General features: G+C 56.3%; 7 protein-coding genes across 7 annotated transcripts; 3 read left to right on the forward strand and 4 right to left on the reverse strand.

Annotated features, from left to right (window-relative positions):
- Nucleotides 1-195: 195 nt before the first annotated feature.
- Nucleotides 196-3,015, reverse strand: IE81DRAFT_305318 (BIR-domain-containing protein). Its single transcript, XM_025512325.1, has 4 exons — nt 2,194-3,015; nt 1,978-2,096; nt 1,682-1,897; nt 196-1,611 (listed from the first exon to the last, which is right to left on the reverse strand). Exons 1-4 carry the CDS (start codon nt 2,689-2,691, stop codon nt 384-386), a joined length of 2,061 nt encoding a protein of 686 aa, XP_025367491.1. The 5' UTR covers nt 2,692-3,015; the 3' UTR covers nt 196-383.
- Nucleotides 3,016-3,458: 443 nt separating this feature from the next.
- Nucleotides 3,459-5,044, reverse strand: IE81DRAFT_338156 (FAS1 domain-containing protein; the record flags this gene model as incomplete). The annotated part of the gene is made up of 2 exons (XM_025515532.1): nt 3,459-3,783; nt 3,814-5,044. The coding sequence occupies 2 exons, from the start codon at nt 5,042-5,044 to the stop codon at nt 3,650-3,652; spliced, it is 1,365 nt and encodes a 454-aa protein (XP_025367492.1). The 3' UTR covers nt 3,459-3,649.
- A 1,495-nt stretch (nt 5,045-6,539) lies between these two features.
- Nucleotides 6,540-8,453, forward strand: IE81DRAFT_361753 (hypothetical protein). The gene is made up of 4 exons (XM_025516731.1): nt 6,540-7,178; nt 7,332-7,410; nt 7,503-7,637; nt 7,747-8,453. Exons 1-4 carry the CDS (start codon nt 6,978-6,980, stop codon nt 8,079-8,081), a joined length of 750 nt encoding a protein of 249 aa, XP_025367493.1. The 5' UTR covers nt 6,540-6,977; the 3' UTR covers nt 8,082-8,453.
- On the reverse strand, nt 8,291-9,930 carry IE81DRAFT_342801 (hypothetical protein). The gene is made up of 3 exons (XM_025515715.1): nt 9,009-9,930; nt 8,747-8,907; nt 8,291-8,625 (listed from the first exon to the last, which is right to left on the reverse strand). Exons 1-3 carry the CDS (start codon nt 9,570-9,572, stop codon nt 8,415-8,417), a joined length of 936 nt encoding a protein of 311 aa, XP_025367494.1. The 5' UTR covers nt 9,573-9,930; the 3' UTR covers nt 8,291-8,414.
- A 459-nt stretch (nt 9,931-10,389) lies between these two features.
- IE81DRAFT_325689 (hypothetical protein) lies at nt 10,390-16,969 on the forward strand. Its single transcript, XM_025514599.1, has 5 exons — nt 10,390-14,956; nt 15,025-16,256; nt 16,327-16,541; nt 16,604-16,652; nt 16,715-16,969. The coding sequence occupies exons 1-5, from the start codon at nt 10,552-10,554 to the stop codon at nt 16,880-16,882; spliced, it is 6,069 nt and encodes a 2,022-aa protein (XP_025367495.1). The 5' UTR covers nt 10,390-10,551; the 3' UTR covers nt 16,883-16,969.
- IE81DRAFT_232986 (hypothetical protein) lies at nt 16,966-18,217 on the forward strand. Its single transcript, XM_025511139.1, has 3 exons — nt 16,966-17,029; nt 17,114-17,458; nt 17,555-18,217. Exons 2-3 carry the CDS (start codon nt 17,337-17,339, stop codon nt 18,144-18,146), a joined length of 714 nt encoding a protein of 237 aa, XP_025367496.1. The 5' UTR covers nt 16,966-17,029; nt 17,114-17,336; the 3' UTR covers nt 18,147-18,217.
- Nucleotides 18,218-20,676, reverse strand: IE81DRAFT_232979 (hypothetical protein). Its single transcript, XM_025511138.1, has 6 exons — nt 20,516-20,676; nt 20,257-20,357; nt 20,070-20,173; nt 19,759-20,001; nt 19,383-19,682; nt 18,218-19,306 (listed from the first exon to the last, which is right to left on the reverse strand). The coding sequence occupies exons 1-6, from the start codon at nt 20,553-20,555 to the stop codon at nt 18,289-18,291; spliced, it is 1,806 nt and encodes a 601-aa protein (XP_025367497.1). The 5' UTR covers nt 20,556-20,676; the 3' UTR covers nt 18,218-18,288.
- Nucleotides 20,677-20,865: the final 189 nt, after the last annotated feature.

Here is a 20,865-nt window from a genome sequence, read left to right on the forward strand (position 1 = left end):
GCCCAACATTGTTTGGCAGGTGCGGCCTCAGCAACGCGCTCTCAAAGCTTTGTCTCGCTCGAAATCTTCCCCAGAGACATCAGAGGCGGTACATCATGCTTGAAACAGCGCCCTCGCAATGACACGTCGACTAGTCCTCGAGCCCGCTTCAAGTCCATTTAGAGCCGCTCGCTCGCTCGATCGAGGCACAATGCAGCAGGACAAGATGTGATTGCAGTTCAAATGGTGCTGGTCAAGTGTCAGGCCAATTCAAGGACTGCGAAAGAAAGCAAGCGAAAAGTATGCATCGTACACTGCTGAATGACGATCTCTGGAAGAGTGGCTGCTCGCCCGTTCAGCGCAGAGGTGTTGTTGATGGATGGACGGAGGCAGGATGAGCGACTTCAAGAACCGGCGGCAGCAGGCACCTGACCTCGAAGAATGAGCTCCGTGATTCTTCTCTGTTCCTCTATCCTCTTCTTCAGCGCCTCCACCTTCATCTGACCCTCTGCTTTCAGCTCCTCGATAGCCGCCTGCATCTGCCTATTGAGCCACTCATCCACCGTCAGATTCTCATCCTCCGGCATCAAAGTCGGCAATTGTTCCAGTTTCTTGAGCGCTGTTCGCCAGGTATCAGACTCAACGTCCAAATTCATCTGCTTGCTCTGTTCATTCTGCCTGCTCAAGCTGGCAAAAGGTGATCTTCTCGGTATTGACGCGAATTTCCGATCCGATGCTTGCAGCTCGCCAGTCTCCAAACGCGCAGCCTCTGCCTTGGAAGCGGACCGCTGAGAGCTCTTCATTGCTCGTGGTGTGTTTTCCTGATCAACTTGCGCTTTGGATCTAAGGGAGCTGACAGATCGTTGAGGCTTGGCAGCCTTTTTGCCAGCCTGCGCAGCAAGCTCCAGCTCCTTTTCGGTTAGGCTTTCAAGCGGCACAGCCTCTTCATCGTCATCATGCCTTTCACGGCACGGCTCGTCCTTTGCAGCTTTGGTCTTCCTCCCTATTGCGTCTGGCGAAAGGGGAACAGCGCCAGGGCCCTCGGTAGCGGCCAGCGAAGCAGCACTCTCCAGACTTCTGCGCGAAGGCTTCGTGACGCCGCTCGCGCTACGCGTGACCCGGGCCGGTGTGTCTGACGGCACATTCAACGCAATTGCCTTGCTAGTCGTATCGCTAGGCATCGAGCCGCTCTTGACCTCGTCGGCACTAGCTTCTTCTGTCCCGGCGTGCGCTTTGCCTCGTGTTCGAGCGCTGGGTACGCTCGCATTTGCTCCAGATTGTGCTGCCTTGCCTGTGTGTGCAGATGCATGCTTGCTGCTCTGCTTGTCGGTATCCATGAGAGCCTCTTCACCTGCCTCCACCTTAGCTGCTTCTGTCCGTCCGCGCACACTACGCGCGAGCGAGGGAGCTTCCTTGGTGTATTTCTGTGTAGGCTCGCGCTCTGTGGTCTCTTGCGCGTTCACTGCGACGCCCTCGCCATCATCCTGCTCCTCCTCGTCTGCGGCGCCATGACCACGCGCAGCCCGCGTTCCTTTCCGGCTGACAGACCTCGCCACTTTCGACTTTGCAATTGACGGAGCTGAAGGAGCTTCTGCCGCCTCAGCCACGGTCTTTTTGCGCCCCGTGCGCCTCCTGTGTGCGCAATGGAAGGTTAAAGGTTGAGTCAGATCCGCAAACGGAATCTGTTCATCGCTCGACTTACCTTGGTACCTCTGAATCTGTATCCACAGCAGACTCGGCTGTGTCGACATTCGCGATGACGTCCTCCTCAACCTGATCGGAGCGCGTCGTCTTCTTGCTTGCTGCAACCTTTCGTCTGGAAGCGCTCTCTGTGGCAACATCGACTTCTGACGTATCGACAGGAAGCAGGGTCGCAGTAAAGTAAGGACATTCTGGTTCTCGTCGCCGATGCTCTTCGCTGTGAATGGATAGGCGTGTTCGGAGCCGGCTTACATCAATCAGAAAGGGTCATAGGAGTGCCCGCAAAGCATGACTCACATTGGATCATCAGCCTTTTCCCAACCTCCTAGCGCCCTGTCACAGTAGATGCAGGTCGCCCGATCTGCTTCATCTTCCTCATCAGGAGCCGGTGTAAAGTGAAAGCCCGCCTTCGCTAGCTGTGAGGAGAAGGCGCGACAGTGATCACATTCGCATGCGCGTCAGTCGACGCGTGCGAAGCGGCAGATACGCTACCGATCCTGTCTCATTGCTCACTTTCGCACTGGTCGGTTTCCATCCCCTCTTGCCATCGTGCGGCCAAGCATCTCCGAATGTAGCCTTTCTCGCTTCGTACATCTCGTTCGAGCTGGGCAGCAACTCTACATTCTCCTCGCTCTCCCTCCACAGCTTGTTGCCCTTGTCAGCTTCTCGCGCGCTCAGGACGATCTTCGCAAAAGGACAGTCCGCCATCATCTCCATCAACCTGTCCAACGCCTCCTCTCCCTCCTTCCAATCCTCCACCGCCGCGTCGCAAAAGATGTGCAAACAACGATCGGGTGAGGAGTGGGTTGGGGAAAAGTGGAAGCCGGCTGCTGCTAGTTGTGAAGGGCTTGGATATTTGGACTTGCCGGTGTGAGGCCACGTCAAGGCTGCCGAGCTCCCCGTCGCTCCTTTGCGCTTGCTCGTACCGCTAGCAGCTCGAGAACCGGCCCTTGCGGAGGCGCCTTCGTCGTCAAAGGTCGCCCGCCGAGCCTCGTGCGAGAGCATCTCCATGACGTAAGCTACTTCGGTGTCAGTCACGAGTGTCAGATGTAATTCCCTGTCGCGTGAAGTGCGTGTCCTGTCGGCTTCGAGTCAGAGCTTTTGTAGTCTCGTCTTTGAGACGCAAGGATGTGTGCGCACCCTTATTCGCAGGCTCTTTGGTGACCAGAGCTAGGCGCGACAGCGCAATCAGAGAGGTCGCTGCTGTGCTGTGTGGTGCTGAGGGCCACGGTAAGCGGCCTGGTCTATCAAGGCTTGTCTGGAGCAGTGTTTGATCATGATATGGAGCGAGACACCAATGCAGATATCCATTTTAGCCAGACATGCCTATATAGCTGCTGCTGATGTATAGCTGATGTTATAGCCCCTCGCGAAGGGTGAAGGCGAGAGGCGCGGCGCGCCAAAGCGCGTCGCGCGCGCGTGCGAACACGTGATGCTGTTTCTGCGCGTCTTTTTCGTGTTGTGTGTGTTGTTTGCGCGGCAGAGCGAACGGCGCGCAATCCTTGCCCAATTCACCATTCACAATCAAATCGTGCTTGCTCTTGCTGCACCCCACCGCGACTGCGAACAACTGAGCGGCGGAAGCGGGGCAAGTCCGATGACCCGAGTATAGCACGTTCTCCCGCTTCTTGACCCACGACCGCCATCTCTCATCACGCCCATCTCTCACGCCCATCGGACTTTTGTTCAGATCCGAGCGCTTCGATCGCACATGTGAATCGGCATACGTGAAATCATGACGGTCACGAAGCACGCGCTTCGCAATGGAGATTCACAGTACCGGCGTCAAAGATTCGGAATTGCACAGAAGCGACTCGAGGGATAAGATACAGTTGTGGTGGGCCCGTGCAGATCGCACACACTGAGGAGAGGAGGGACGATGAGACGATGGGGGGCACTTTTATGAGGGATCTTACGACGCGCGGCATTTCATGTGCCGAGGGGTAAGTGGAAGGACGCCGTTCCCAGATCAGAGTGTGAGGAGGGAGACGATGATGATGCCCGTCAATGTGGAGAAGGTGACGCAAGCGTTGGTGAGAGCCAGAGTAGCAGCGCCGTTGGACGATCCATTGCCATTGCCACTGCCATCGGATCCGCGTCCCCCTGTCCCGTTCATGTTTCCTCCGAGCAAACCATTGTTGATGCCACCGCCACTGCCGTTGGCTCCCTGCCCGTTGGTGCCGTTGCCTCCGCTGGAAGCGTCGTGCGTCGTAATCGTAGAGTTGCGATAACCATCGTTGGAATTGTTGCTATCAGGTCCCGGAACGGAGTTACCTTGAGAAGAAGCGGAATTCTGGTAGCTGATAGGTCCAGCTACAGCGCTATTGGCGCTGCGTTGAGCGCTCTGAGCAGCCTGTTGCGCACGCGCCTCGTTGTACGTCTCTTCCCCAAGCACATTGTCCAGAAGATGCATGACTCCTCCTCGGAACATGATGTCGTATTGCACAATCTTGGCAGTGGACTGACCGACGGTGATGGAGTTGGCCTTTTGGTCGTAGACCACATTCTGACCCGCTGCATTGATCATCGATCCTTGTTGACCCAACAAGACTCCATACGCTGTCCTGTAGGCCAAAATGTGCTGCTTGATTAGGATTTCCAATTTGCTCTGGTCCTGCTGAACGCCTTTGCTTTGAACGTATCGCTGCAAGGCCTCGTCTGTGGGCACAAAGATCGTAGCTCCGCGCAAGTCATCTAGCGATTGACCAAAGCTCTGAGCTTGCAGAGCGTTGAGCAATTGGGAGTGCGAGGAGAGATAGGCCAACGTGGCGGTAGCATTGCCCGGGACCGTCATGGCGCGCGCCAAGGGTCTAACGGCGACGTCACCGAATTGGAAATCGTTACTTGGCACGAAAGAATTGGTGTTGGAAGCTTCCTGAACGACGGCGTTGCCACCGTCGAAAGCCAGTGCTACAGCTTGTCCATTGCCGCCAGGAAGATTTGCGTATTGAGAGTCGGTGAGCAGAGAGTGACCAACGAGGTTCAAGGGCTTTGCAGGAATGAGGCTCAGATCATAGGTGCCGTTCAAGGCGTGCATGAGGAGCGTAGACTGCAGCAGTCTCTCGTTCGAGGTGACCCATTGTGGAAGACCAGTGATGGCGTCATCGTCGGGTGCCAAAAAAGTCTTTGTACCTGGAGACTCCAAAATAGTTCGCGCCACGTCCTGATTGTTCTGCAGCGTGTCGGCCAGCTTGCTCAGGTTGTGAGACTTGAGCTCTTGAATGAATCCATCCACGTCGGTTTGGACATTGTGTTGATCGCGCACCGTGATCGTACTGCGGCGCTGGTAGCTGGACGGCAACACGACGGCGCCGGTCAAGGCTGACAGTACGGAAAGGGTTGCTATGGAGCGAAAGATCTGCATGATGAAAAGTCGCTGTTTGCTGTAGAGATGGGGGTTAGGCGAAGAGGTCCTCGGCTTGGGGAGCGGATTGGCGTATGCGGTCAGCGAATGAAGTGAAAGAAGTGAGCGTGTAACAAGATCCGAGTATACCTTGGTCGAGAGTGCGGCGATGGAACGGGGATTGAAGGATAGGGTGTGGAGAGGGAGAGGGAGGGATGGATGGCGAAGGTGGCGAAGGAGGCCACCCTCCGTCCAAGTCGTACTTTAGTACTGAGGACGCATCAGCGTCGAGCGCACACGGGCACAAGTGCACATCAAGCTGGAGAAAGCAAAAGCTAGACAAACAGTCGAGTCCTTTGGGGTCGACGCCGAGGTATAGGGTGGGCACGCATGCCAAACACGAACGCCGCCTAGGCACGGCTTGCAGAAGTTGGGATCTAGTGCAATGCACATACCGAGACTTCCTAAGATCTGGCCTTTGCCGTCTTTGCCAAGCCCCTCTCTCAGCATTCTACAGCGCAGCATAGCACAATTTGTGCTAAGAGCCTAGACGACTTCATCTTGGCCCGCTACGATCGGATCGCGTCGCCTTTATTCGAATATGTGAGCATATAGCACAGAAGCACACCTTGTTTCGCGCTGACTGTCGTGCACGCCACTTCGAGCAGCTTTCAGACACAGCCGGCAGGTTGGTGCAATTTGAGTGCAATGATCATGAGGACAAGCAGCCTCCTTACCGCTCAATGCGATTTGCAGTGAGGCGACTCAAAACTGTCTCACGGACGCTCGGATCGCGGATCGCGTTACGATCGAACCAGACGCAGGGATGGAAAGCTTAGGTGAGATGAGGCTTGTCGGAGTTCTTGAGGTTAGCGACTTGCAATGTGCGGATCCGCGAGTTGTGAGTCGTGAGTGCTCAGGTGTTCGAAGCGTGAACCACGAACGGGCCTCTGGATGGAACACAAGAAGAGCTAATGTAGACAGACCAGCCATGTGCCGTTACTCGTGACTCTACCGGACTGACGACTCACTCATGACTACTCTTTGACTGCTGATGGTCGTCCAGCCCATATGCGCGACTCGGCGCACCCCCTTGCAGTTGGCAGGCGCGCGCGCCACCGACTCTTGATTCGTGATTGCGCGGGTCAATCCACACCTGCGCTACACGTGACACAGATGAGGAGAAGAGAACGATGGGCTGTTTGAGCCGCTGTTGCCCGATGTGATGATCCTGGTGATCTCGGCCATTCCTTTCAAGATCCGAGGCGGTCCATCCTGCATGTGTTTGGGGGGATGTCATAGAGACGACACGGTGATCCCCGGCGCACGTTGGTGAGTCGAGAACAGCAGCAGAATTGTGGGCAGGAGGTTGCGCATGCGCGCGCCCGTGTTGCACTCGTGACTTTGACTCGCGACTACACTCACACTGATGCGACGTCGGCGCAAAACACGACAGAGCACGCGTCGCGTCCGTCCTCTTTGGGCCGATCGTGTAAATTGGCTCCAGCAACAGCTGTGTAGCTGCATGGCTGTGGACCATCGTTCCCGCTGCGACACAGTCATGGATCACACAGACATGCTTCTTCGACATACAAAGCGCTGTATGCCATGCATATAGACAGACCACTTGCACTCGACCACTCAATCGCCATCTTGTTCCAGATCGACGACTCCTTGATCTCGCCTTCGACTCTTGCCATCTCGTCTGCTCGTTCGTCCTGTATGGCCCTTGTTGCCTCCACTCACCGGCTTCATAACAAACAATTTTCATATTCAGCGATCACGCGGCCAAGAAGCAAGTCCCAACAGGCGTCTCCGCTAGGTATCGCAACCCTCTCGAAATCGCGCCGGAACCTACACCTCCCCCCCGCCACCAAAAGGTTCGAAGGCGCTCTCCCTTCTCCTCAGTGTCTTCAACTCCAGACGCACCGTTTGACTCGCACTGACGCTCGTCATGGCTCCCAAGAAAAGGGTAGAGTCGGGAGCGGGAGCTGGAGCTGGTGATGTGTCAATCGCCAGCGCATCGGGAGCTGCTGCGGGAGACCAGTCTACCACGGTGTTCGATACGAGTGTCACTGCGCAGATGAACACTGGAGAGGGTATAGATCAGTTCGAACTGGCTAGGTCTCAGGTACAGAAGGCTGCCAAGGGAGGTGTGAGTTGGCAAGTCGTGTGCGCTGGCTTTGAAATGGACTATGCTTGGTCGTGCGATGGCGTGGAGGGGAGCGATGCTCGTGCTGCTTGCTCCTTTGCAGACGCGCTGACGAGAGCCCACTTCTCCCGCCTCGCATTGCAACCTTGATCGCAGCTTCCTGCTTCTGTCCAGCTGCGCAAAGAAGTGCTCTTGGCGCTCATGAAAGCATCGACGGTGTTCATCAGCTACACGAGTGAGTCGAGGCTTGTCAAGCTCCGTCCAGAATCGACTTTGATGACTTTGGCTCTTTGTCGATCTGGTCTGGAATCTGAGCAGCCGCGGCAGCGAGGGAAGTTGCAGAGGCGGAGGGACGCAAGAACTTCAATCCTTCGGACATCTTAAGGGTCCTCTCTTCGCCCGAGATGACCACCTTTCACCACAACAGGACAGTCGTCGCGGATCTGAGAAAGGACTTCGAAGGTGAGTCTGGGACTTGTGGTGTTGCTCCACTACACACTCTTCGAAAGCGCTGACACGCCATGATGATGCTGCTCGATCGACACACTCACGCTTCTCGACTTGGGACAAGCTGCGAGCCGAAAGACGAAACAGGCTAGAGAAGAGGCTAAAGCGAAGAGGGCGAAGGCGGGGGAAGAAGCTAAATTGGGCTCGTCAGACGTAGTTCAAGCCGGTGAAGAGGAGAGGTCAAGGATGGAGGTGGATGGCGATGAGGCAGAGGCGGCTGCGGCTGAGGAAGGAGAGGAGGCGGAAGAGGGATCGGAGGAAGAAGAGGAGAACGATGACAACGAAGAGCAGGATGATGATGATGAAGATGAAGATGAAGAAGTAGAGAATGATGAACAGGCTGACGAGGAGGAAGAGGATGCAGCTGAACCGAAGAGCCAGAGACGAGACCAAGAATAAAGAATAAGAAGAGGAGGAGGAGGAGGACCATTGATGTCAGTTGCGGTGCGTCGTGCTTCGCAAAGCTTTGCCAATAGATGCTATTCGTGCAACCACGAATGCAGCCCCTCCAAACGCGAGTGTTCAGTGATCGAAAAGTCCTGCGCTCGTTCACGCTGTCGTGTAGAGGCGCTCGAAGGTGTATACCATTCAACACACCACGCAAGCTTGCGATCATGAATCGTGTTCCATCTGCTAGCATTCTAAAAGTGGGCTGACATGCTGATCCGGCTGACGGGGAAATGCAGAGCAAGAATCTACATGGGAAGTAGTCAAGGATGTACGATCTCGGGCTTAATTGCCAAGCAGAGCGCTTCGCTCGTCCTCAACGTCGACTTCACGCCTGGCCTCCGCATTTAGCCCTCGCTCTTGCTCTTCCCTTCGCCTCTCATCGCTCCAATCGTAATTTAGCGCTCCTTCGTCCTGCACGATTGCAGGTCCGTACAGCACGTAGTGCTGCCAGATGATAATGACGTCAAAGATGAGTGTCAAAAGGGACAGGCCGCTGCATTGCAGGAGGTGGAATGATCAAAAGGAGGTGTGCGCTCTGTCAGCTTCTACAAGAGATCATCGCACGCCTTCGAGAGACGGTGCGCACGCAACGGTTCTCGCTGTCCCTCACTCACATCTTTCCTGGATCGCCGGTTACGGCCCTCCAGCTGCCCAGGATCCTGGCGTCTACAGCTATTTGTGCCAGGCTCAGGATACCGCCTCCCAGATCCAGAATGACGTTGGTCACAGCAAAGCCTCTAGTTGAGCGGCGTCTGTAATTGAGCGCGATTTGAGGCTGTGGGAGTGCCAGTATCAGGGATGAATTCAGCATCCATGCCAACGACGTGTAGGGGTTCAAAGCAAGCAGACGCATACATGCGGTCGCGACACACTCACGAGCCATTTGAGAATGGTGATGATGAGCTTGATGGAGCTGCAGACCCAGATAAAGTCGATCCACCTCCACCCAGCCAGATTGGCCTCGTCTGGATTTCCATCGCCGATATCTCCGGGTGGCAAGTCTCCCTGGTCGCTCGCTGTGGCCACGATGCCGGCGAGAATGAGAGCGGTGGATAGAAGGCCGAATACGGACCAGGCCCATCGAGCAACGTTTTGGCCGGGTGCCTTGGGAAAGATGGCAGCCATGATGGCCTGAGCTACGCACAGTACCAGACCGTGCACGGCGAAAGCCACATCGTTGGTGTGCTGCTCCGGGTATTGTCCCCCATGTCGCAATGCATACTCTTCTCGAACTCGAGCATTGCCGAATAGAGCCAGAGTGGTCAGCGTGTAGCAAAAGAATCCGAGCGTGTTGAGCAGGACAAAGTCGGAGGATAGACCGGCAGAGGTACGTCGCTTGAGCAGGAGCAATGTTTGGGGCCAGAAAGAGGCGGACCAAAGAAGAAAGTAGGACCAACCTAGGAAAGAGGAGAGAAGAGGCAGTAAGGATGGGGATGACATGCTGACCTGAAATGATTGGAGGGAGGGGAGGTGCGTGCGATGTGCGGCGGGTGCGTGCACTTGATCGAGTCGCGCAATCAATGGCTCGTAGCCAAGCCTTGCAGCTGAGTCGCGAGTGCAGTGGAATTCACGATTGGAAATTAAGCACCGCTCTATGTGTGTCCCTGCGCCCGCCGTCTGGTGCTGTGCCAAGTGTCGAGCGCCAATGCGTCGAGCGTCGAGCGCCAATGCGTCGAGCGTCGAGCTTCCGCCTTTCCTGGAGAATTCAGCACCTCTTCTTCTGTGCCGAGGATGGGCCCTCGTAAATGTGAATCCAGATTGCGAAGTTCGGATGAATCGGGGCGGCGGCGTGTATGTGATCAGGAACATCTTGAATTCCCGATTCGTGATTGGTGATTCTTGAATATGTAGACGCATGGACGGCATCCTGCCATCACGTGAGAGTGGAGATTCAAGTGGCTCGTGCATGATGCATGCTATTCAAGATTTAGCGCGGACAACTCGTGACTCGTGACTTCTGCTGACTGCTGCACGCTATAGCTGCTACGACGGCGCTGCATAACAGATATGGCTGCTCTGAGGGTCCAGGTGCAGCGCACCGCCGCCGGTGTGCACGCGCGCCTGCCTTCTGCCTTGCTTCATGCTGCTGCTGCATGCGCAGAGTCGCGACGAGAGGGGCACCCCCGCGTGTCCGACACTCAGACTCACAACTCCGGTCCAATTTAGCAGCATGGCATGCATGGCGGCTGTGTTGCTCTTCAGGGGGTCATACTCGATCTGGATGCTTCATCTCCTCATCCTCATCCTCATCCTCTCCCTCCAACATCCCACTCATTGCGCACGTCGAGGTGCGCTGCCACTGCGCGACGCAACGCGGCTCGCTGCTCAGTCTTGAGTGTCATTGGTCTTTCTGAGCTCGACTCTGCCAGCATAGACCTTGAATCGCGTTTCGAGCGAGGACAGTCACGAGGTGCGCACGATGTCGCCGACGGTGCCATCGCGCAAGCCCGCTTCTGGCGCTGCCGCTTATTCGGCCTCAAGACCTGTCTCTGCCACAAAGCTCTCCGAAGCGCGTGTAGGCTCACCCGCAACGCCTTCCAACCCTCGATCTAGCGCCGTGATGTCCGACTCGCTCGACTCTCCTTCCACGCCGACTCCAGCTAAGCGACTGGGCAGCAGCTCCAAAGCTTCACAGGCCATTGCTCCAATTTCGAGCGGCCTTACGAGGGAAAGAAATCAGAAAGACACTGCCACAGATGCTGAAACTGAGGCGGACCTGGCAGATGCCGACTCGAACACCATCAGCACTTCTCCCAGCGCTTCCGTTAGCGCGCGGAGCGTAGCCTCAAGCAGCAGACCTCGGCCCATCGAACTCAGCTTACCCACACGAAGAAGACTGATTCGTAAGCCTTTGCCCAGCCTTCCGGGTGCTGGTGACGAAGATGGTAAGGACGGGCTCAGCGGCAGCTCAGGTAACAAGAATGGTGCAGTAATTCCAAGCTTGCCTGGCGTGAGGGCTCTTGAGTGGACGCCGAGCTCCCTACCGGAGCACGAAATGCAAGATGAAGGCGCAAAAGAGCTGCACTCTCGGCACGATCAACATGACACAGGGCGCGGACCCGGGCTCGATGCTCAAAGCGCCGAGCACTTGGACCTCTTTGTCTCTCACTTCATCAGCGGCAGTCAGCCGCATTCCGGTCCCAGTGCAAGCCCAGAGCCAAAGACTGCGACACTCAAAGCCAGCACATCAAGAAGCGAGGCTTCGGAGACTCTTTCGTCCGGTACCGTCAAAGAGTTCCCTAGCACTGGCACTGGAGCAGGAGATGAGCTGGATGCAGAGATGGGTCTGGCAATGGCGAAAGCGGTCAAGGAGGCCTGCGTCACCCTGTCGGCTCCAGACACGCTGGAGGCCTTGCAAAGGACTGCAGCGATGAAGTGGAGAGCAGAAGCTTCACTCAGAAATTCTCTGAGTCAGGAAGGCAACATTCAAGCGCAAGCTTCTAGCCGATGGGCCCGTCTCGGCTGGGCGGGTCTCATAGGAGTAGGTGCTGGGAACGTCAATACGACTGGAATGACGTCGACTAGAGTGACGAGCAACTCTTCGGCCTACAATCCTTCTTCGATCACATCTGAAGCTCTCAATGAGCAATTTCTGGCTAGCCTGAGACTGGGTGGAGACGAAGCGAGCGGGAGCGACGGAGAAGCGCGCTTGCGAAAGAGAGACGTTGCTGTTCGCATGCTTGCGAATGCGGCCTGGCTTGTGCGCATGTACGCAGCTGGGCCAGCCATACAATCAGAGACTGGATTGCCAACCAACAGTTTGGACTCTGTTGCTACGCAATCGACGCCCGGAGTCGGTATTAGTTCCACCAAGGACACTGCCAAAAAGGCAGGTGGACCCGCACTACTCCGCGGGCCAACAGTGGCTGCAGCCAAGACGACAGTGTCGCTCAACACTGGAAGCAGCCTGGAGGGTCTAGACAAAGCGCATGAAAGCTTTCCACCAGCCACAGACCCGTCAGAAAGCACCAATGTTGTGGCTGAAGGATCCCTACTGCAGCCGCCATCCCGGCCTTCCTCGACCGCCCCTGCATCCACTAGCAAAGCAAGAGAGCACTTGGCTTCACTTAGTGCCGCGGCTGGCGCTGCCATGGCCGCTGCTGCCCGAGAGGCAGACGCGACTGCAACGTCCCGAATACCTTCAAAAGCGGCATCTCGTCGTCCAAGCATCACCAGCTTGTCCAGCCAAATCTCCACGTCTTCGAGAGCGTCTGCAGCTGCGGCGGAGAGGGAGGAAGCGGCAAGAATCGAGACGGAGGCCATCGAAAAAGCCAACAAAGCTTGGCTGAAACAGGTGGGTACGAAGTGCGATCAAGCTGCAAGAGCTTGTGTGGCCCAGATCGGCGTCCGGATACAGGTCGTCCCGAAGAATGTTAGAAGGAGGACGGGAACCATCACTGCTTCCAAAACTCTCGGCTTCCCATCTCTGTGGCCGCTCTCGGCGTCGTCGGACCCAGACAAAACAGAGGAGAATCTGCAATTGGTCGAGTGGCAGCCGAACAGATTCGACGGCGAGCATCTACTTGGTACACCCTCCTACTCCTTGTCGCTCTCTAAGACTGCTGTCGACCCGCACCTCACGCGTGTGGGTGGAACATTTGTGCTCAGTGTCGAAGACGAGGCGGAAGGCTCCGTAGCTCGCCGTGCGCTGGAAGTGCTCGTCTACGTCGGCCTCTGCATGCTCCTAGAATCGGCGTTCCTGACCGCCATTGGCGCACCAAGACCACAGCCTGAACCGACGAGGACAGACGCAGATACGCAAGACTCATCCGGCAAGGTTGTACAACGTGCACGTGCTCAGTCTGATGCTGCTGTCGCCCTGAAGGAAGAAGCTCCGACATCGCCGGAAGCATCTGAGACCACGTCGAACAACAAGACACCGCGCAGGTGGGGAAGGGGACTGTGGGGTGTTGGAGGAGCTGTGAGTGCTGCGCTTCGCGCCCCAATCTCTGGTCGCGCCAGCATCGACGAGACCCCAACTCGGCACGTGCGCAAAGCATCGAGCGGCAAGTTTGAAAGATCTTCCACGATGGACGTCCAGGTCAGCGAAAGTGCACCAGGAGCGAGAAGGGCAAGCATCACCTCTGAGAGCGTAGGCCTACCCCGATCGAAGACGAAGGATGAACGACGGATCAGTGGAAGCCAAGCTTCTCGAGCTACGCGGGCCTCCCTTGATCTTGCCAACCCTTTCCGCGCCGGGAGGTTGGGACGCATCATCAGCTCCAGTCTTTCGCGCCAGTCAAACCTGAGCGACGAAGCTGAGCAAGCAGGGGCCGAGGTTGCGAAAGGCGAAGGCACTACGTCCCTAGATCCAACGCGACCGCAAATTTCTTCGGTTCCGGACAAGGAAAGCACGCTCAAAGCTCGCGGAGACGCACGAAGTCTCGTCGCACTGGCTCCTGCGCCCCTAAGCGCGTCGCCAGAGGTGGCAGCTCTGTGGGCTCGCGAGAAGAGAGACCGAAGTATGGGCGACCAGTCCTTCGTGGAGGCATTCCACAGCGCGCAACGATTAGCTTTTCTGGTCGAAGGCAATGCTGTTCTGTTGGCCTTTGCCGCGGGAGATGGCGCTACTGATGCCGTCGATGAGGAAGACGTGGAGGAACTCAAGGATCCCTCTGCGCCAACTCCAAATCCCCCCTTGAGTGTGCCCACACCAAACTCGGCGCGCAACGTCAGTGGTGCCTCTCTGCCTCCGACTCCGAGCACCGCTGCCAGCGCGAGCGCAAAGGACGTCAAAAGTATACCTGGACAAGATGTGATTGTAGCCAGGGGTGAGGTGCGCTTCTATGCGCGAGCTGGAAGGTCGAAAGACGTGCCTCTTGGTCAACTGATAGAAGAGATGTGCGCCAAGGTGAATGAGGAAGAAGCCAAGGTCCTGCATTCGGCTGCGAGCAACAAGGCCGCGGCTGTCGAGTCTGCGCCTCAGGTTGCATCACAGGCCATCCACTACATTCACGGAGACCACCGGATCAGCGTGGTCGCATCCCTTTTGCCTTCTGCACTGATCAGCACTCAGCACAAGGGAATTGACCACGCTCAAGGCGATTCTAGCGAAGACCAAGATGTAGCTGTCGTCGCCGCCGCGCTTCACACTAACAATGATGCTGCAAGAGCCGCTGTAGCTGCCGCAGAATCAGCAGTGCTTTGTGCTGAGATGAAAGGTAACTTGATCGATGCGCAAGGCCTTTCCATTGTAGCGGAGAAGAACAAGCTCTGGATGTGGAACGTGGAGACGGGTACGGGTGAACAGAGCAAAGCGACGCTCGTACCGAAAGGAGTCTACCTCATGTCTTTCGCCAAGTATCTCGAAGCGCTGCTCTACCATCCCGCCCTGAAGAAGTCGACTGCGCACGATGCGGACGCGGGAGATGGATACGATCTGGTCCGAGCTTTTCGAATGGGTAGAGCGCTGGTCAAGGTTTGTACGCAGCCCGTCGCGCTGTACGATCTGGCCATCGAAGGTCCGAGGATCTACTCATCGGCTCACACCCGGGGCCAGGACAGCAAAGTTTCGCCATCGAAGCAGTCGGCTGCAATCGTCAAGCAGACAAGGCTAGAGATCCAGCATTTCTTTTCGAGCGTCAAAGCTCGCATCTCGCAGCTCGAGACCATCTTTGTGGCGCGTGAGCTGGATGAGATGGGAAAGACGATCAAACCTGCTAGCGTCAGCAAATCTTTCACCGGTGTTTCCATGGATTCGGAGAGCTTGTCAGAACGCAGCATCAACGAGGAGCTTGCTGGCCCCTTGCAGCTTCTTGCGAGTTTAGGCGAAACCTTTACCAACCGAGAATTTGAGCTCTACGACGCTTTGAAAGAGACTGATCGTGAGTACGTCGTGCCATTGAGAGGTGTTGCGTGCCCATCCTGAAACAGATCACGATCACCTATGCAGCCAACGTGATCAACGACATTCGAAAGGCCTTCAACGATCGCGCCAAGTCGGCCAAGAATCGCCTAGCTGCCTGGACGACCAAGCATCTCACTAAGACTGAACTCAAGCAGCTGGGCCCCTTGGACTTTGAACTCCCAGAGTATGCCAAACCAGGCGTGCACTCGTTCCCAGGGTCGAAGCATTTGATTCGGGAGGATGAGCCACTAAGCATTGTGGCATTCTCGTTGTCTTCTCGGGACTACAAGGGCGAGATGGGTGCTGCAGTGCCCCAACAGCCTGCGCCTGAGCACAATCAACGTGTGCTCAACTGGAGGACTAGCGTAATACCAGGAGGCGGATCGCAACTTTCCTCCAACTCGGGTGTGCCATCCGTCGCGGGTTCCACGTCGACTGATGCATCGCGCAGAAGCGCGGGATCGTCTGCTCTGGATCCAGATGTGGACGAAGATTTTCACCAGGCTGAGCCGGTCCGAGTTCATATGAAGCGCAAGCGCCGAGGTCGAGAAGCGTCTATCCTGTCTCTGACACTGCGACGTGTGGGCTCGTCGATCTCAGCTCATTCCGAATCGCAAGCGACGACGCCAACGGCGGAACATGTGCCGGTCTTGGACCAGGCCTCAGGCATCGACAAGGATGTCAGGACAGACCCGCTGGAAGATGATGCCGACGCGAGCTTCAGCGGACTCTCGCTCGATGTCGATCTAGCAACTCCTGGTGTTTCGCCCTTATCGCCACACGCTTTTGACAAGGTCCAGTCTACGCCTCCAACGAGTCGGATGCGCAAAGGTGCGAACCCTCGGGCTTACGATGGCTCCATCGCTAGCTCGAGCAGCGTAGGCGGCAACAGCACTTTTCGTGCGCACGTCACGCAGCTCTCTGTGCGGCCAAATTCGCTCGCTTCCATCTTCTCTCGCGATACTGCCGAGCTCACCGAATTGGCTGGCAATGATCCGGATATAAGCAGCACCTCTTTGGGCTCGAGCTGGGGAATGGGCAGCTTGCGAGCAGGCAAACAGGAGACGTCAGCCGCAGGGGCTACGGGCTCGCGCATTTCTTCCCACTCTCTTGCACCGCCAACACCCTCCACCGAGGTACCACCTGAGCTCTCGACCTCATTGGCTACGAGCGCTGACGAAGACGCGCTGTCAGCAACGCCTCGCTCGACTTCGCATACTCACAATCAAGCGGAATCTCCACACGTGAAACACAATTTGTTCCACGGCAACACCAAGGTGAGTAGTATCATGATCTGCTCTGATGGGTCTTCTGTCACGTTCAAATAGCGCGTGTTTGTATCCGCAGGTGTCGTGCGTCAGCTGGTTTGCGCAAGACTTTGCCACATTGCGCCGCAAGTGGGGCATCGTCGACAACGATTTCGCTGAAAGCCTGGCGCGCTGCGCATCTTGGAACGCCAGCGGTGGCAAGAGCAAGTCCGCGTTCTTCAAGACCAAAGATGAGCGTTTCGTCGCAAAGCAGCTTCTTACCGTCTGGTCTGTCGACGAGAAGGAAGCGTTCTTGTGAGTAGGAACGAAGCTTTCCGCCTTGCCCATCGCTGCGAGCTAAATCGTGACCATCGTAGAGAGTTTGCGCCTGCATATCTGCGATACATGATGAACGCCGCTGTCAATGTGAGTGGATTCGTGTTTTTGTGCAGATGATCGACGCTTAGATGTGAGCATCTACTCTTCAGGACTGCCCGACTTTGCTAGTCAAGATAGCTGGTGTCTACAGTCTGAAGGTCAAGCAGATCGGTGGCGAGACGCGCCTCAAGATGAACATCATGGTGCTTGAGAATCTCTGGACAGGCAAGGAGGTTAGTGCAGCTTTCTGCGGATGGCAGCTGATCCGCAACTTCTGACTTTGCTGCTGCATCGTCCCAACGTTTTGCCTCAGACGGCGCGATTCGATCTCAAAGGAATCCGAGACCGACGTGTAAAGCCTGGTGCCGCGCCGCTTGAGGAGGGCGATGGTCCTCCTGTGCTGTGGGATGCAGAATGGGTCGACTGTGAGTGCATCACGAGAAGGAGAGGTCGATCTCGCGTTCCCGCTGACTTGCTTTACTGGGCATCATTCTACCCTACCACCATAGTGTATCGCGCGCCATATGTTGCAGAAGAGCAAAAAGCACTATTCATGCGAGCAGTGTCGAATGATTTGCACTTTTTGCAGCAGACGCAAATCATGGACTATTCCTTGCTCTTGGGCGTCACTGAGCCCAGTCCCGACTCTGGTTCCGCCGATGATGCGGGAGCAGCGGAGCGCGCACCTCGGCGACCTGTCCTGCAAGCTAGGATTGTCGACATTATCGGCGCATGGACCTTGGCGAAAAGCTTAGAGTCGAGCGGGAAACGTGCTCTGAAAGGAGGTGGCAACAAGGATGCAGTCACCATTCGACCTCCGCCAGAGTACGCCGCTCGCTTTGCTCGAGCCATGGGTGGGTTGGGCTTCAAAGGGTGCTGCACTTCGCGTATACATGCTGATACTCGCAGTGCTTTTTTCGTGCTTTGCGCTTAACCTCCCCTCCCTCTAGACTCGTACTTTCTGGGCGCACCTCAACGTACTCCGACACCAGCCCCGACGACGCGCAAGTCTGCCTCTGTCCATTTGCCCATGGTGCTCTAGCGCCCTCACTATGTAACGAACCTAGACGCAGCGCCAGTCACGTTGATACCCAATCTCGATTTCTTCGGGTGACCGCTTCAAATCGTATCATCGTATCGCAAATGCACGCCGAGCTCAGCAGCGCCAGATGCGGACGTACATCAAGGCGATCAGAGCTTCATCATGAGTACCTAAGCGTCTCTGAAGACGTTGCCCGCTTTTGTCCGCCTTTGCCCCGCGTGGCAGGGGACCCCTATAGAAAAGTGATGTCGCTTGATAGTCTTCGCTCGTCCATCTTAGAGATCTACGGCGAAGCGGCTGCTAGGAATCGGCGCGTGCCCAGCAAGTCACGAGTCTTAAAGCAAGGCGTCCGTTCGCGATGCCAATGGAATTTGAATTTCAGTCTCGTCGAGAGAGAGAGAGAGCGGTCAATGCGGCGAGTGGTACATTGGCAGCGTGGCTGTGAGCGTTCTCCGGACCAAGGGGCGATGGGCTACAAGCTACATTCTTGGGTTGAATGAAAAGGTTTCTGCGAGGAGTGGATGCGTATGTTGAGGTGGTGCTCTTCTGCTGCTTTGCCATCACGCGAAAGAGATTGGAGGGCCGCATTGATGCGGCCCCGCGTGCACTGCGACGTCCGATGTGATGGTGGCGTGAACCACACTACGAGGCAGGAGCGCTGTTGGACGTTCCGGGTGCGCCTCCTTTCCCTCCATTTCCAGTCTTGGCGCCTTTGTTCTTTTTGTTGGCCCTACCGCGCCTGTTGCCGCGGCCTTTGCCTCGACCTCTACCCGGTCCCGTCGTGCGCTCTCCTTTAGATCCTTCGCCCGAGTGCTGGGTTCCAGCAGTGCTGTGCGCGTCTTCGTCCTCCTCCTCCTCATCCGACGAGACGCTTCTACTCTGCGTACCAGATCTCTGTGGTTCTGCGCTCGGAGGCACGAGATGTTGACCAGATGTCGAAGTAGGAATAGCAGGGGTCGAGGTCGCGTGTGCGTGAGCGTGAGCGCTGGGACTAGACGCTTCGTTCGCCTTGACGCTCTTCTTCGACATATTCTCCTTCGAAGCTTGTCTTTTCAGATTCTCTTTGGACGGCTGCCTCTTGATGTTCTCCTTCGACACTTTGGGCTTCAATTGTTCGTTTGAAGGCTGCTGCTTGATATTCTCTTTGGAAGCCTGCCTGCGGCCATTTCCCTTTTGACTCTGGGCTTTCTTTTGCGCCTTTTCGGCCCTATCAATCTCCTCTGGCTCAATGCGCTCCAATAGGGACTTGCCACTGTGTTGAGCAGGGGAACCACTAGCCGTGGCTGGGTCCTGTGAAATGATCTTTTCCTCTTGAGGTGCTTCGTTGTTGATGCGACTGGGAATGTTGATTTCTCTGGCAGGTGCATCCTCGGTAGCTCCGACGCGCACGACGGCGTCTCTACCAGAAGAGCTGTCGACAGACGCGTCATCCGGAAAGGCGCGTACAGATCTGGTAGGACTTGCAGCATTCAACTTTTCTCCTTCCTGACCTCCCACCGATCGCTTGCCTTCGGATTTGTGGTGGATGCTTGAATTATCTTGGGCGGAAAGCGACGCTTGCGCTCTTACAGGCACAGGCTCACTGAGCGGGATCTTCTCTTTTGGCAATGCATAGATGAAAGGCGTAGGCAATTCGATCGGACTGATTAGATTTGCAATGCTGCGAGGAGGGAAGCGGAAGCGGAGCTCAGTGCGCGATGACTAATGGGCGCCCACCTCGGTGGCGTTCTACACACCTCGAAGTGGTCTGAGCTGCCCGTTCCAAAGCTCTCAGTGGCCGTCTCGCAGCGGCTCCGGTCACATTCAAAGCGCTCTTGATCCAACCGCTAGCCAGATCGGAACCCCTGTCGAAGCCTTGGTCCAGGTTCTTGGTGACACCAGCAGGAAGTCTGGATCGAGCTTCGTGAGCGTACACCTTGGCTGTAGGCCTGAGCACCGATCGAGATACTGAAGCGCCACGAGCGTAGAGATCAAACAGGAGATTGGAGAACAAAAGCACAAGGGCTGTGACGATGGGCGTGTAGATGGTTCGCTCGCTAGGGCGCAAAGAGAAAGGTTGAGCCAATTTGAGCTTGTCATCGGAAACACGCATAGTCGGTCGCTTGCACTCACATTGATCCGAAGACGGGCAGCTTTTGTACAAAAGCGTCCAAGGGCCAATCATCCTCCCACTTGGTCACGTACAACAGAGATCCGCTATCCTTGATCGCGTTCAAGCCCGACTTGCCCTGAGTCCTCTTGCCTGCTCCGTCAGCGTGCAGTGTGATGCGGGAGCGGACCGCAAAGGCAAAAGTAAAGAGCGGAAAGAGACGAGGACGCAAGAAGCGAGTGGATTTGATCGTTGCCGTCGAAGTGCTGGGCAGGGGGGGGCGTAGGACTGAATCAGCATATATGCGGCCTGTCAACTCCAGCTTCGCGCTCACTCTTCGTCCCAAACGATATCTTCAACGTCGATTTGAGCGCCAGGCCCAGCGTCTAAAGAATTGAGCAGCCATGCGGCGTGCTTGACGTTGCTGGCCCCGCTTATCTGCATGACGGTTCCGCGGCATTCATGGAGTCTAATCAGCATCCAGCCTTTGCTAAGCGGACGGCGACGCAACGCCCACCCACCTCTAGTCCGTGCCCCTTGTAGATCGCCGAAGAGGCAAAGTGGGCATTGATGGTGGAGTTGAACATCACCACATCGCGCGACCACAAGTTCTTGGACAATTCTGGCGCGGCGAGTCAGGGCATGGGCATGGATGAGAAGGTCGAGTGAGCGACCTTGCCGGCTGATGACCCAGACGAGACGAGACGTATGTCGCGTGCTTTGCTGCGAGCGCAGAGATGACGCAAAGTCTCTTTCGGGCTAAATTTCGATCAAACTCACCGAGCAGATTCGAACGGATCTGAGCTGGATCAGCCTCCATGCTGGGCAGACAAAGGCGTACTCTTGGGTGCGCGATGATGGTTGACCGTTGCCGTCAATCGATGCACCTGCTCCCGCTCTTTGAGCTCCTCGCGATGATATACAACGCAGTCGATGGGCGAACCAAAGAAGAATGGGTCGAGTTCGAGCTTCGCGAGCGCTGATGGGGTTCGATGCACTCTTCGCTGAGAGTTACGAGAGTCGCGTTGGTGGAGAGTGTGAGTCGAGCGCGGAGCAGAATGGTCAAGACTGATCTATTGAATCTTCGAACTCCAGGCTTGTCTCGTGGTGGTGAAGGTGGGTCACAAACT

This window comes from Ceraceosorus guamensis, assembly GCF_003144195.1.
Source record: "Ceraceosorus guamensis strain MCA 4658 unplaced genomic scaffold IE81scaffold_71, whole genome shotgun sequence".
Classification (NCBI taxonomy): Eukaryota; Fungi; Basidiomycota; class Exobasidiomycetes; order Ceraceosorales; family Ceraceosoraceae; genus Ceraceosorus; species Ceraceosorus guamensis.